General features: G+C 41.5%; 1 protein-coding gene across 1 annotated transcript; it reads left to right on the top strand.

Annotated features, from left to right (window-relative positions):
- Positions 1–987: 987 nt before the first annotated feature.
- On the top strand, positions 988–12,269 carry nploc4 (NPL4 homolog, ubiquitin recognition factor). Its single transcript, XM_030399605.1, has 17 exons — positions 988–1,179; positions 1,911–1,991; positions 3,594–3,703; positions 4,011–4,253; positions 4,338–4,386; positions 4,494–4,588; positions 4,677–4,800; positions 5,299–5,478; positions 5,644–5,730; positions 6,238–6,309; positions 6,394–6,520; positions 7,676–7,836; positions 8,100–8,171; positions 8,260–8,352; positions 8,583–8,699; positions 9,055–9,157; positions 9,733–12,269. The coding sequence occupies exons 1-17, from the start codon at positions 1,165–1,167 to the stop codon at positions 9,891–9,893; spliced, it is 1,890 nt and encodes a 629-aa protein (XP_030255465.1). The 5' UTR covers positions 988–1,164; the 3' UTR covers positions 9,894–12,269.
- The last annotated feature ends 852 nt before the right edge of the window (positions 12,270–13,121 follow it).

Here is a 13,121-nt window from a genome sequence, read left to right as displayed (position 1 = left end):
GTTTGTCAAAAGGAGGGTTGGGTGATATGATCTCCAAGAGGAACAATATGATTTGCATTGTGGAAAAGCATGTCTTCTTATAGTTATTTTTTAAATAATTTTATTTTAAAAGAATAATAGCTTATTGCACTGAAATGCAGCCTTTATGACCAGACAAACACATTTTTGGCCCATAATAAGGTTGGATTTGGCCCATGAAATTTTTCCAGTAAAAATATAAATACAAATTAAAAAAATAATAATAAAAATGAAAATTATACTAGTAGAAAAATGTATAATATGAATTGCTGTTTATGTTGTTTTAGTTTATGTGGGGTAAAAATGCTCTTTGAATACGTATAATCCCTGATTATTATTAATCATTTTCATTATCTGAGCACAGTGGGTGATTTCGGTCAGAGTTAGACAATCGGTCACCAAATTTTTTTTCTTATTATCTTCTCAGGTCTTCTGTAACCCTCCATTTTGCTTCTCAACAATACAATACAATATAAACATTACAACAATTGTTTGCTTTGGACACATGGTCCACTATTAAGTTTCAGTTTTGGCCTTACGATGAGAAAAGTTTGGGTATCTACATAAACAACCACAATCATATTGCAGTTTAAGTTTAATACGCATTAAATGGTTAATACACACCATGGGGAATTCAGACTTATAGATTAGAAAACAATTATTTTTGAGTTGTTTTAAGATAATTTGATTAAACGCTTTTTTTTTATTCAAAACCATAAAGGTCACAAGTCAATTAACAAAGTGATGTTTGACTAATTGAACCTGGAACATTTGGGGACCCCTGTGGATGGGGGCCACGTTGGTAGTTCAACCTCGGTCATAACCTGCCTTTTTTACTAATATTTTACATAATCACGTAATATTTTTGCGTTGTGTTTTCTTTATATTTTTAATGGTACAAAATGAATCACTGCAAGAAAAGTGGAACGATTGTTTTGAACTAAAAAAAACAACCGTCTTGTTTCAGCCGGGGTCGCTTCAGTGTGGGACCGATGGGAAACGGTCGGTCACTAATGTCTGCAACACCCGGTGTTTGAGTTGTGGGATGGAGTTTCGTTGACAGACAGTGTCGCTACGTGAATTTTGTATTTACTGTGTCTGTGTACTAACGCAGTGATATCTATCGGGAGCACTCACCCGAGCAACATGGCAGATAATATTGTAAGTATGACGGCGGCTTGTATTAACGGCGCCGTGGGGTCGACCCGGCTAACGTTAGCTAGCTCGTTAGCCGAAGTCCGGAGTGATGAGGCAGCAGAATTAGCTCGGGAGCTAACGTTCGCTCGATAAGAGTGACTGGGGCCTGTTTAGCTAACCGGCTAATGTTAGCCCTTTGGCTAGCATCTGAATAAAAAGTCATCTTTACCTAACGCGAAAGCTTCATAACCGGCACAAATTCAGGGATCAAAATGGCTGGAATATTGTTTAGCATGCTCAGCGCGTTAGCCAGACATTAGCTGGAATATTCTCGGTGCATGAAATGGAAGCCAAGATGTTGTTTTCACCAAAAGTGATATGTTGACTGAGATAAAGCCCCCACACTGTGACAGCTTTCGTAAACGCTGTGTGGTTTACACTCAACACCTTAATGCCGCAATACAGAAGCTCTTTGTTGATCAGTAGAGGCTCCTAAGCTAACGTTAACGTTACTTTTCTGCACTGTCATCGTTGTCACAATATCCTGACACTGACACCACTGTAAAGAGGGGGAGAACAGGGGGGAGTAGCGCCCTTGTTGTGACTGACAGGTGTTTAGAAGTCATATTGATGCTGCGTGGAGTTATTTTTGTTTGCAAGTAGCTAACAATGGAGCATTCTGTCCCAGTTGTTTGAACTGGTAACTCAGTCAGAGCACTGAATGCAGTTCATGTTATTGTTTGGTTTTTTTGCAGATCATCAGGGTACAATCCCCAGATGGGATGAAGAAAATTCCTTCTACCAAGAGGGAGACCGCTGCTGCTTTTTTAAAGAAGGTAAATATTTACACTGGTTGCATTGGTGCACCTTGCATCCTCATTTAGGTGCTCCAGCCCATAATCTATAATGTGGTATTTCATCAAAAAAATGCAATCAGTTGTAATGAAGAACACATTTGTATAAAAGCAACTACTTGCAACTACAAGCATTACACAGCCCTGTGTATAAAACATAAGTTTTTGAGTCTGAATGGGTCACACAATGAAAACCTCTTATAGTGTACTGTCTCTACAGCAATGTATGTGCCAAAGTGTCCTTTGCAGTCACAAAGTAGACTTGTGTGTGCCCGGGTTGTGCTCGTGCCTGCTCATTGTTCATTTATGTATGAAGCTGTGTGGAAAGTACCAGAGGACATCAGCCCTGCTCTGCTCATGTGATGTTAGGGATATTTGTGTTAAAGTTATGTAATGCATGCATTGCTTTGCTCACTTGTTGTCACAGCTGCGTACCGGGTTGTAGTTTGGCACTTAAAATAATGAGATTGACCTTTGTTCCTGATTTTGGATGTGTTTTGTGAGATCAATCCTATTTTGGTTTTTGTTCCATCTTAACTCTATTTATAAAAGTGCTCAAAAATACATATGCCTTTTGAATCAATGGATAGAAATAGAGCTGGATTCCAGCAGACCAGTCAGTCGCAGAAGCAGAGCAATGCAGCAGCACCTCATTAAAAATGTATGCATCAGTGTGAAGGCAGGATGGTGTAGCCTGCAGATCAATCGGAGGAGTAGTTTTCGTTCCCTGCCGATGTGCAGCCAGTGATGATTGGATTGGAAAACCACGACTGTGAGGCAGACTGGGCAGAGACAGTCTGAGCCCTGTAGGTTGTGTGTCTGTAGCTGAGGCAGAATAAACAGAGCTCAAAGTGATATTCTGTCTCATGCAGTCAGACAGTGTACAGTTCAACCCTGCATACAGGAATGATGTCTCCTCTTTTGTGTGGCTTTATAAAATTAATGATTTTATGCTCAGTGAACCTCAATGCTTCTGACTGACCTCGAAGATGAATAAGTACACCACTGTCACTGCTAGATGGTGTACGATGATCGTTTCTCTGCTGGTTTAGATGTCATGGAATAAACACAGCTTTTACCCAAGATAATAATTTTTATACTTCTGTTAAAGGTATTCTAATGGTTTTTGAATTAAGTACCCTTCAGGCAAATGAGCAGCATCAGGCTGATTCTCTGCCGGATGTGATGTGATGATAAAAGTGCTATGGGATACTCTGTTGGCCGAGCAGCTCAGAGTGCTCTTAATAGCTTAGTTTGGCTCACCCTGCGATGACCTTAAGAGGTGTTCCTACAAGATGAGTTTCGCTCGTGCCAAGAGGCTCTGTGCTAATCTGCTTTACCCTTTACACATGCACCTTTTTCATTGGCACATGTAAATCTGAATGTTTTCCTCAAGTCGTTTCCAGGGAAAAGTAATCTTCAGTGACATCGTGCTAATGATTAGCTCAGACTGATCTAACACTTCATGTATTTTGACCCAGATGCGTTTCATGGTGTTAATAGTTAGCAGTATTTTGATGTTAGTTGCTAAGACAAAAGGTTGACATCCATCCTAATCAACATTCTGAATTATTCCTCTCTCAGGTAGCCAAAGAGTTCGGGTTCAATTCCAATGGGTTTTCTGTTTACCTGAACCGCAACAAGACCGGAGAGATCCTTTCCCAGAACAAAACAATGAGCCTGCTTAAGATCAAGTAAGTAGAGCTGCAGCAATCAGTCAATTAATCAATTAGTCAATTGGAAGAATAGGCATTGCAGACTATTAGGTAATTTTTAAAGCAGCTATGTCAAAGATTTGATGGTTCAGGCTTCATTGAATAATAGGCCTCCCAATCCAGCAAATAAATGCTGGCAGTGTATAATGTGTGTAATATTAAATTTTTCTGATACGTGATATTTTTACAATGAAGATAACTCACTAAAAGTTGCTTACATTTCTATTTTTTTGACAAACTACAGTGTTTTCAATGTGTTATTTGTTTTGTCCCTTCTCCTCTGTAGGCATGGCGACATGCTGTATCTGTTCCCTTCAGGATCTCCTTCCACCTCTGGGGAGGTGATGGACACGGCCACCCCGCACTCATCTTCATCAATACCATCCATCTCATCTTCTTCATCTTCTTCTTCTTCATCATCCTCCATGATCCCTCGGTCCCACTCAGCACCCCAGGTCCAGGAGGATGAGATTGATCAGTATCTGGCCAAGCAAGACGGCAAAATCTACAGGAACAAAGACCCACAGCTGTAAGAAACAGGCGGACTGCAAACATTCAAATTAGATACAAAAGTCAGATACCTGATGAGTCTTTATTTTTATTTCTTTTACAGATGTCGCCATAGTGCCCTTGGAAAATGTGTGCACTGTGTACCGTTAGAGGTAAGAGGAATCATTCTTGTTTTTTTCTATATAACTTGACAAGAATTCAGTTCAATTCAATTTTACTTGGTGAAACCTTGAAACCACGCTTCTTTTATTTTCATCAGCCTTTTGACGAAGACTACCTGAATCACCTCGACCCACCAGTGAAGCACATGTCATTCCACGCATACATTCGCAAGCTGACTGGTGGAGCTGATAAGTAAGACGTATTTCTTTGTGTGTTTTTTTTTATTCAATGGAAAAAGAACATTCTAGTCCAGTCCAAACACTGTTTTGTTCTCCTGCAGAGGGAAGTTTGCAGCTTTGGAGAACATCAGCTGTAAGATCAAGTCGGGCTGCGAGGGCCACCCTCCCTGGCCGGAGGGCATCTGCACCAAGTGTCAGCCCAGTGCCATCACACTCAATAGACAGGTAAGCGGTCTGTACGGTATGTCTCTAACAGTGAAGCTGTCAGTGAGTGCAACAGTGCAGCTGATGACCATAATTACTGCCAAAAACAAGGAGTGCTCACAATCAGACTTGATGAACCTGCTAATTTGGCAGTTGACTGTTTTCCTATCGCCAGTAGACAAGCTTTGTAGAAGTAGAAAACAAACATCAACTTCTGTCCCTCAAAATGCTTGAAATGTTAAATGACTCCATTTGGCTAATAATTAGCCTTTTATTCATCAGTTTACACACACACACACACACACACATACACCCACACACTGATGGCAGCGAGCTAGCATGCAATGTGCTGGCCTGACCATTGGAAGCTATCGGGCAGCAGTTCTCAGCCCAAGGACACACTGACATGCTGACAGCAGCTGAGGATCCCCGTGATTTGTGGGCAAACTTCAGCTCATGTTTGAAAACACCACAAATCTCAAAACACTGTTGCATGAATTTCTTCTGTTCACCTCCCAGAAATACAGACACGTGGACAACATTATGTTTGAGAACCACACAATTGCTGACCGCTTCCTGGACTTCTGGAGGAAGACGGGCAGTCAGAGGATGGGATACTTGTACGGCAGGTACACTGAGCACAAAGACATCCCTCTGGGCATCAGAGCTGAGGTGGCTGCCATCTACGAGCCGCCGCAGGTCAGGGATTCCTTCTGCTTCAACTCCTCCAGTTAATTAGTTAATCTTAGTTGAATTCATTTGTACAGTATGTTAAGTGAACTGTAAGTTCTTCTCAATCTTACTTGCATTAATGTAACTTTTCATTTTAATTTAGTCGTGACAGTCGTCTCTTTTGTGTTTCAGAATGCCACTCAGAACAGCCTTGAACTGGTGGATGATCCTAAAGCTGCAGCTGTAGATGAAATCGCTGCTAAACTGGGCCTCTGCAAGGTCGGCCTTCATCTCTGTCCTCCTCTGTTTAACTCTGAGCCTCCCAGCCTTAACAGAAATTATTCCTGTCTTTACTTTACACTCCAGCAGCAGTATGAACTTTGAAAATTGAAGTGATTCATGCTTCTCTATCAAGGTGTTCCTGCTGTCTCACCATTGAAGCCTTTGGCACAGCTATTGGTTTATAATTAAACAAAGACTTTAACCCTTTAAATCTCAGCCTTATTCAGCAAAGCAAACTTCTTCCCATTTGTCTACTAAACATGAGTTTTTCCAGCTTGGAGTGAACCTCTCAGTTCCCTTTTAAATTCCAACGGGTGTTATCAACAGTTGCAGACCAAGTTAGTGAGACAGTGAACCAAAGTCATGTTTTTAGCCAAAACCCAAAGACTCTTCTTTTACTTGCTTTAGAAAACGACTAAAATTATAACTCAGTATAATTGTTGCAGGTTAATTGAACTAATTGCCCCAGCTGTACTTATTTGATGTGTTTTCTCTGCTTCTCAGGTGGGCTGGATCTTTACCGACCTGCTCTCTGAAGACACGAGGATAGGCACTGTCCGCTACACGAGAAACGGGGTGAGCATCACTCAAAGAGACCACCTGTTCATCAGACTCGTACGCTGCTTTGCTCTGTTTAATCATTGTCCCTTCTTCCATAAGGACTCTTACTTCCTGAGTGCAGAGGAGTGCATCACAGCTGGATACTTCCAGAATCTTCATTCAAACCCGTGCAGACTTTCTCGAGACGGCCATTTTGGCTCAAAATTTGTGACTGTGGTGGCAACAGGTAGGTTTATCTTTATCACTATTCATACTCATCCGGGCTGCAATTAACCGTTATTTTACGACTTATCTTGAAACTTAAATCTTAATCATGACTACAGAGTTGTGAATTTGTTCCAAGTGCAGCTCAGGCTTATGAGGTGCCTGTTTTAGTATTTTTTTTTCTCATCGTGTAGTAATGATGAGGCCAGTGTAGGGAGCAGTGTAACACAAGCCAGACGCTCTCTGAGACTCTCTGTTTGGTCTGTGGGATCGAGGCCAAGTGTTTACACTTCCCTCCATCAAGACCTCCTTATATATCTGTTCCAGAATAGCACAATACCTAGCAGTGACCTCATCCCTGTCATTTGCATTAATGAGGCACCGGCGGCCAAAGATGACATCATGGCTACACATCCACTTCCAGCCAGGCCAAAATCCATCTGTTTTACTTTCCCTTGTGTAAAGACGCCGTCTGTTTGCAAATCAGTTGCACGTGTGAAGCTGAAGAATCTTCAGATGGACACTGAGCACACTCACACTGACATAACAATAATTAAATGATTAAGTGATGTTAGAGCAGCGTGCACTACTTCTTTGTTGGTTTTAATTTTTTTTTACACTCTGTCAGGCTTTGTTTCTATTGCCTGTATGTAAAAATGTAAAGCTGTCCTGTTTTTGTGGAAAATCTAACCAGATAAATCAAAACAAAGTAAGAAGTGATGACCTTTCTCAAAAATAATGAATCAATAGTCATTTATCAAGTACAAGTGACTAATAGTTTCTGGTTCTCGCTCCTCTAATGACGACTGTCATATCATCACTATTCCAATATTGCATATACTACATATTAAGGATGCACCAATATGGAAAGGTCTGGGCCTGTACTGATGTTTAAAATAACAGTTTGGCGGATGGTTCCTATACTCCATACTTTTTAGATTTTTTTAATTCTTCCTTTTGTGTGTGAAGGAAACTATGAAAGAATAACTGGATTATTTTAAAGTCATTCAGCCCTTCATTACAGTACCAATGCAATGATACAAATGTATAAAACAACCTTTAATATAACCTTCTTATCCATGAAAACAATTCCTCCAAAAGTAAAGTAAAAGAAGTTTGAGTTTATTCTTCAGTCAACGCATTAGTACGTTTGTGTGTCCCTGTGCTCTGTGTGCAGGTGGTCCAGATAACCAGGTGCACTTTGAAGGATATCAGGTGTCCAATCAGTGCATGGCTTTGGTCAGAGACGAGTGCCTACTGCCCAGCAAAGATGCTCCTGAGCTCGGCTTCGCTAAAGAGTCCAGCCCTGAGCAGTACGTACCAGACGTCTTCTTCAAGGTGAGACTTCCCACAGCCTGTGTTAGACTGAAGATAGCTGTGATATGATTAAGTTTATGGTTTGTTTTTGAGAATACAAAATGACTAGGCATTACTCAGGTGTTTGGACTGCTTGTCTCTTTATCATTATGATGACATCCAGATACTTCCTTTCCTATTAGAGGCCAGGTATAATGAGTCTGTTCATCCGGATGTTTGGATCTAGATGTTAAGACTTCTCTTTGATTCTAAGCCTGCTGTTTATCCCGCTTTCTATCCAAAAGGACAAAGACAAATTTGGAAATGATGTCACATTTCTCGCCCGGCCTCTCCCTGTGGAGTACCTCATCATAGATGTGAGTAACATTCCCTTTTTGTCTGTGGTCAGCAGACAAAGTGCTGCCACTGCCTTAGTTTATAATGCACCTGTTATCTCCTCTACAGATAACTACCACTTTTCCAAAGGACCCCCAGTACACCTTCTGCTCCACACAACGCTTCCCTATTGAGAACCGTGATATCCTGGGAGAGATACAAGTAAGTAATTACCTGATGAACTTGAAATCCTCAGAGTTACAGCAACCACACAATACACAACATAATGAAGCTTGTTGTGTTCTCTTGTTAGACCTTCTTGAAACCTCTTGAGCTTTTATCTCTGTCTGTATTTCAGCTTGACATGACCAGCCTCAGCTTAGTATTACCTTCAGATTCTGATTCTGGAGGAAGTTACACATCTTGTTTTCTTTTGTTATTTGTGTGTGCAGAATTTCCACAGTTTAGCGACATACCTGTCCCAGTGCACCTCCACGGCATTCCTGGACATCGTGTCAGACTTCCATCTGCTCCTCTTCCTCGTTACCAATGAAGTCATGCCTCTGAGTGTAAGACACCAATTTGAAGCTTTTTCTCCATTTGTTTTCCATTTGAGTTGCAGAAACTGGGTCAGAATACAGCCACATTCTTCTCCAGTCTGGAAGTGGTTACTGGTGTGAGGATGTTTTCACTCACAGCTTTTATTCATGCTGACAGATTGTTATACTGGCCTGTGTTTCATCATGACGATCAAAAGCAAAATTGTTTTTCTGTGTAAAGATAATAATAAACTGTAAGATCAGAAAGTCACGAAACCAGACTTTAAAACAACAAGCTGCTGGTATGTTATTCTTTTTGTCCCGTTTCCTGAATGCGTGATAGCTGAGCGGTCAGTGATCAGAGTTTATTTGTTTGTTTCTGCAGGACAGCATCGGGCTGCTACTAGATGCAGTGAGGACTTCTAATGAGGACCTGGCACAGACCTGGAAGAAGTCAGAGCAGTGGGCCACCATCGAGCAGCTGTGCAGTAAGTCAGCGCTGATCAGCGCGGGCACAGTTAAACGTGCCGGTTCTCAGTTTAGCTTCTGCACCAGGCAGGGATCTTAAAAAGTCTTTAAAGTTTACAAAATACTTTATTTTAACTGTCGTGTTTTCAGGCTTATGAATATACTTGAATATGAATATACTCCTTAAACATATGCCTGATTTTCAACATAAACCAAAAATCTTGCTGTAGTTTAGCTCACTTCTTTCTGCACAGTGATACGAACAGAAAATAGTTCCTACATGAAACTCGTCACAACAGTGTGTGGATTATCTTGAGTGACATTGCTGTTTTGAGTACCGTAAGTCAAGTGTCATCTAGTTCTTTTATATTGTAGAGAAGGCAGGTGGCTGAGATTTAAAAAACAATCTAGATTAATAAACAGAGGAAAATATATATATTTTTCATTAGGGGACGAACTGCCCCTTTAAATTCATCTTGGGCTCTGGCAATTGGATGAAAATATTCAGTTTATAGAAAAAAATAATCACAAGATTGTATTATTATGGAAATCATTTCCTGCCCTCACATCCTGTAACCCCTCTCCTGTCCTCCAGGTACAGTTGGCGGGCAGCCCTCCAGCTCTCTGGGTTACGGGGCCATGGGCGGCCCCTCAGCGCCCGCCTCCTCCTCAGCCATGTGGTCCTGCCTCCACTGCACCTTCATGAACCAGCCCGGCACAGAGCACTGTGAAATGTGCAGCCTGCCCCGCAGTTAAAAACCCCCATCCTGCCCTCCTCCGCCCTGCCTCCACGCCCCGCCCAGCCCTCTTCTTAACTCGCCAATGACATCACTGCACCAGGACCAGCTGCGAGATTTGGATTTGTTCGTTTTCTTTCGCCTCACTTTGAAGCCTTTCCAACTCACAGGCTGCTGTGACGACTCGTTTACATCGAATTCAAAGAGTCACTAAAATAAAACCAGACTGTTTTTTTTGTTTTGTATCCCTCCTCACAGCGGCTCTCGTGAGCGGCGGGGCTCGTTAAGGTAAAGCACTTTTGGCTGAGGCCCCTTTTCCCTCCACCCACCTGAATAATCACCCCTCCTCAAATAAATCCTGCTGTGACTCAGGACGACAGCAAAGACTCGAGTGTTTGGATGTTCTCTCACATCAGTGCCCCTCTCACTCTCACAACGTCTTCTGGAAAATCTTGCTGTGTATAAATACATTTGAGGAATGATACTGTTATTTAATTAAGCTTCTTCTTCTGTTTTTTTATCTGATTGTAGCGATACCTTCAAAAGTTTTGAATCTCCAGCATGGATTCAACTCAGTCAGGTGTTTCTAGGTCTCTTTGACAAGCCCCTTCAAGTACAATCATCCGTCAAAGCTCAGACCTGAAAACTCTTAAGAGCTCCCGAGTGATTCCACTTAAGTAGAGAGTTTATATTTTCAGTATGAAATTACTTTAAAAAGAAGTCCCAGATCTGAAACAAAAAGCTCTTGGCCCTTTACACACCCTCCACTGATTGCAGAAGTAACATTTCTGAAGTGAAGTCCCATCAACTTAAAGTGGTTCCTACAGATTTTCACTGGTTTGTTGGAGTTGTAGCTTTTGGAGTTGGCGGCTTGAACTCGAGCAGGCATAATATGTAGCTTATTTATCAGCTGTATGTTCTGTTTCTGATAAAAAGGCCCAGGACACCATCCATCGTCCTCCTCGTCGTTACTGACTCGCACTAAATTAGTCGTGAGGTGCTTCTAGAAACAACTGGTGCTCGCCACTTTCCTCCCTGTCACTCTTGTGTGTTCTTGCTGGCGTCGGTCCAGAGGCGACAGACCAAAACCAATATTCCTCCGCTGATGGGGCCCATCTGGGTTCCTCCATCACTCAGCCTTCAAAGACTTTGCTGCTCAGAGTGCGATGGGGTCGCAAGGTCAGCACGGGGAAAAAAAGATGACTAACATTTCGCTTCTGATGTCTGTGCTCAATGTTTAGAGGAACAGTTCACCCAAAAATTCAAATTCAGTGATTATCTCCTCACCCGTTGCTGATGAAAAGTTGTGTGAAGTTTCGTAGTCCACTGCTACTTCTGTTGTTTTGCTGTGAAGCTCAACAAATCTTTTGTGGATTTACGAAACTTCATACAACTTTTCACCTGCAACGGGGGCTGAGGATAGACCGACTGAATCTTCAATATACGGGCGAGCTGTTCCTTTAAGAAAACCATGAAGTGAGCGTCGTCTGGGTTTGCACTAAATTAATCTCTGTACTTTCAAGAAAAAGCCCCGAGCTTCTTCCAGCAGGAGGCAAGGATGACGTTCAGCACACAAGTTCAGATTTTGTCCTTTGCGGTGCTACAGGTGTCGGACTGGAAAAACGCTGAAAAGCATTTAACTCCCCTCGACAGCACTGAAAATGTAAAAAGTTTCCCCACTTACTTCTAGTTGTATTAACTTTGAATCACAGTTTAATGGTGTTAAATGGAATTTAATTCATGGTGCATTTAAACAGCCAACAGTTGTCATAGGCTAGACAGACATTAGGGCTGTGTGATATGGCCTTTGAATAGTAATGCAGTATTTGTAGACTATGTCACTACACACGATATCAAACCTTGAATCTGTTCAGAAGCATTTCTTAAATGTTAGGACTGGGCAACAAAATCCAATGTCACAATATTTTTGAAAAAATACCTCATTATTATAGGGATGACTGACAAAATATTAAGACAATGCGATTTTCATAAATCAGTAGTAATATAATATATAATAAGTAAGTAAGTCTTGTTTATGTCAAAGTGAGATACAGATATGGATGGAGCCCTCCGTCTCTACTCTGTGTTCACTTTGTATGTGCGCACGCTTTCTGAAAACTGATATCTTATACTCTATGTATGGAATGGCCTCACAGACCGCTGCTGCCTATAACGCTGCCTCTTTGTTCACGCGTTAATTAACACAACCGTCATCCACCGTCCCCACGTTTATTGTCAGCAGTATTTTTATTTTTATGTAAGAAGCTGTGCAATGCATTCCTGTAGCATCGCGTTTTGAGAGATAGGCGGGGTCATGCCAGCTTCTCATTTGCATAAAGTTGAGGTAGAGGCTACTTTATACAAATTAGGGTATTTGCCACCACTGGAAACGTATCATATAAAAAAAAAAAAAACAGAGACCGTTGTCGGAAAATGAAGACAGATTCTGCGACTGCATGGCTTATTTCTCATGGATTATTTCAGAAACCATCGTTGAACAAAATCTCAAAACAAGCCGCCGTGTTGGTCTCGTTTCAAATCCCAGAGCAGGCGTAACACTAGTGGCGTTTGTCCAATCAGGTGCAGCCAGGAGTGTCTGCGGTGTTGTAGAACGGTGGTGCTGGCGGCACCCTCGCCTCTAAAAGTGCCCCCTGTCGACGCATATCATTATTCTTGACTCTGAGCTGCCCTCTACTGGATGTATTTCTTAACATCCACGTTAACGTAAAGGATCCATAGAAGTAGTCGTGGTAACAACGCATGTAAAGGGTGCGTAAATGATTAACTGAAGCCTAATAGTAAGTGGGTGAAGACAAGTATTAGAAAAAGTAGAAAAGTCTGACAAGCTCAGAAAGTGTCATTTTACTGTAATGCAGTAAAACCAGGAAAAGTCGACACTTATGTCATATCATGATATAATGATATCCAAAATCTAAGGTGATAAACAGTCTCATATCACGATATCGATATATTGCCCAGCCCTAGCAGAAATCTCAAAACTTCTTAAAACAAATAAAAACACTAAAGATTAACGTTCTACATATATAGATGCCACTAGAGGTGCGTGGGGAAATGTTTTTATATCCATTGATTCCAGTATGACAGTCAGCAGTGGCCATATTGAAGTAGTTGGTGAAATCTGATTCTTTAACGCTGGTTGGTTTTTTTGGGTTTTTTTCCGTGAGACTCATATTGGGACCAAACTTCGCTCCAGACGAAGACGCTCGTAACGTCACTAACATGCAGT

This window comes from Sparus aurata, chromosome 20, assembly GCF_900880675.1.
Source record: "Sparus aurata chromosome 20, fSpaAur1.1, whole genome shotgun sequence".
Classification (NCBI taxonomy): domain Eukaryota; kingdom Metazoa; phylum Chordata; class Actinopteri; order Spariformes; family Sparidae; genus Sparus; species Sparus aurata.
Note: the sequence above shows the minus strand (reverse complement) of the source record. Positions and strands in the feature narration are given on the sequence as shown.

Coding starts and splice junctions, on each gene's coding strand:
- nploc4 (XM_030399605.1), top strand. Junction 4,387..4,493: donor TGCACTGTGTACCGTTAGAG/GTAAGAGGAATC, acceptor TATTTTCATCAG/CCTTTTGACGAAGACTACCT. Junction 8,700..9,054: donor ATGAAGTCATGCCTCTGAGT/GTAAGACACCAA, acceptor TTGTTTCTGCAG/GACAGCATCGGGCTGCTACT.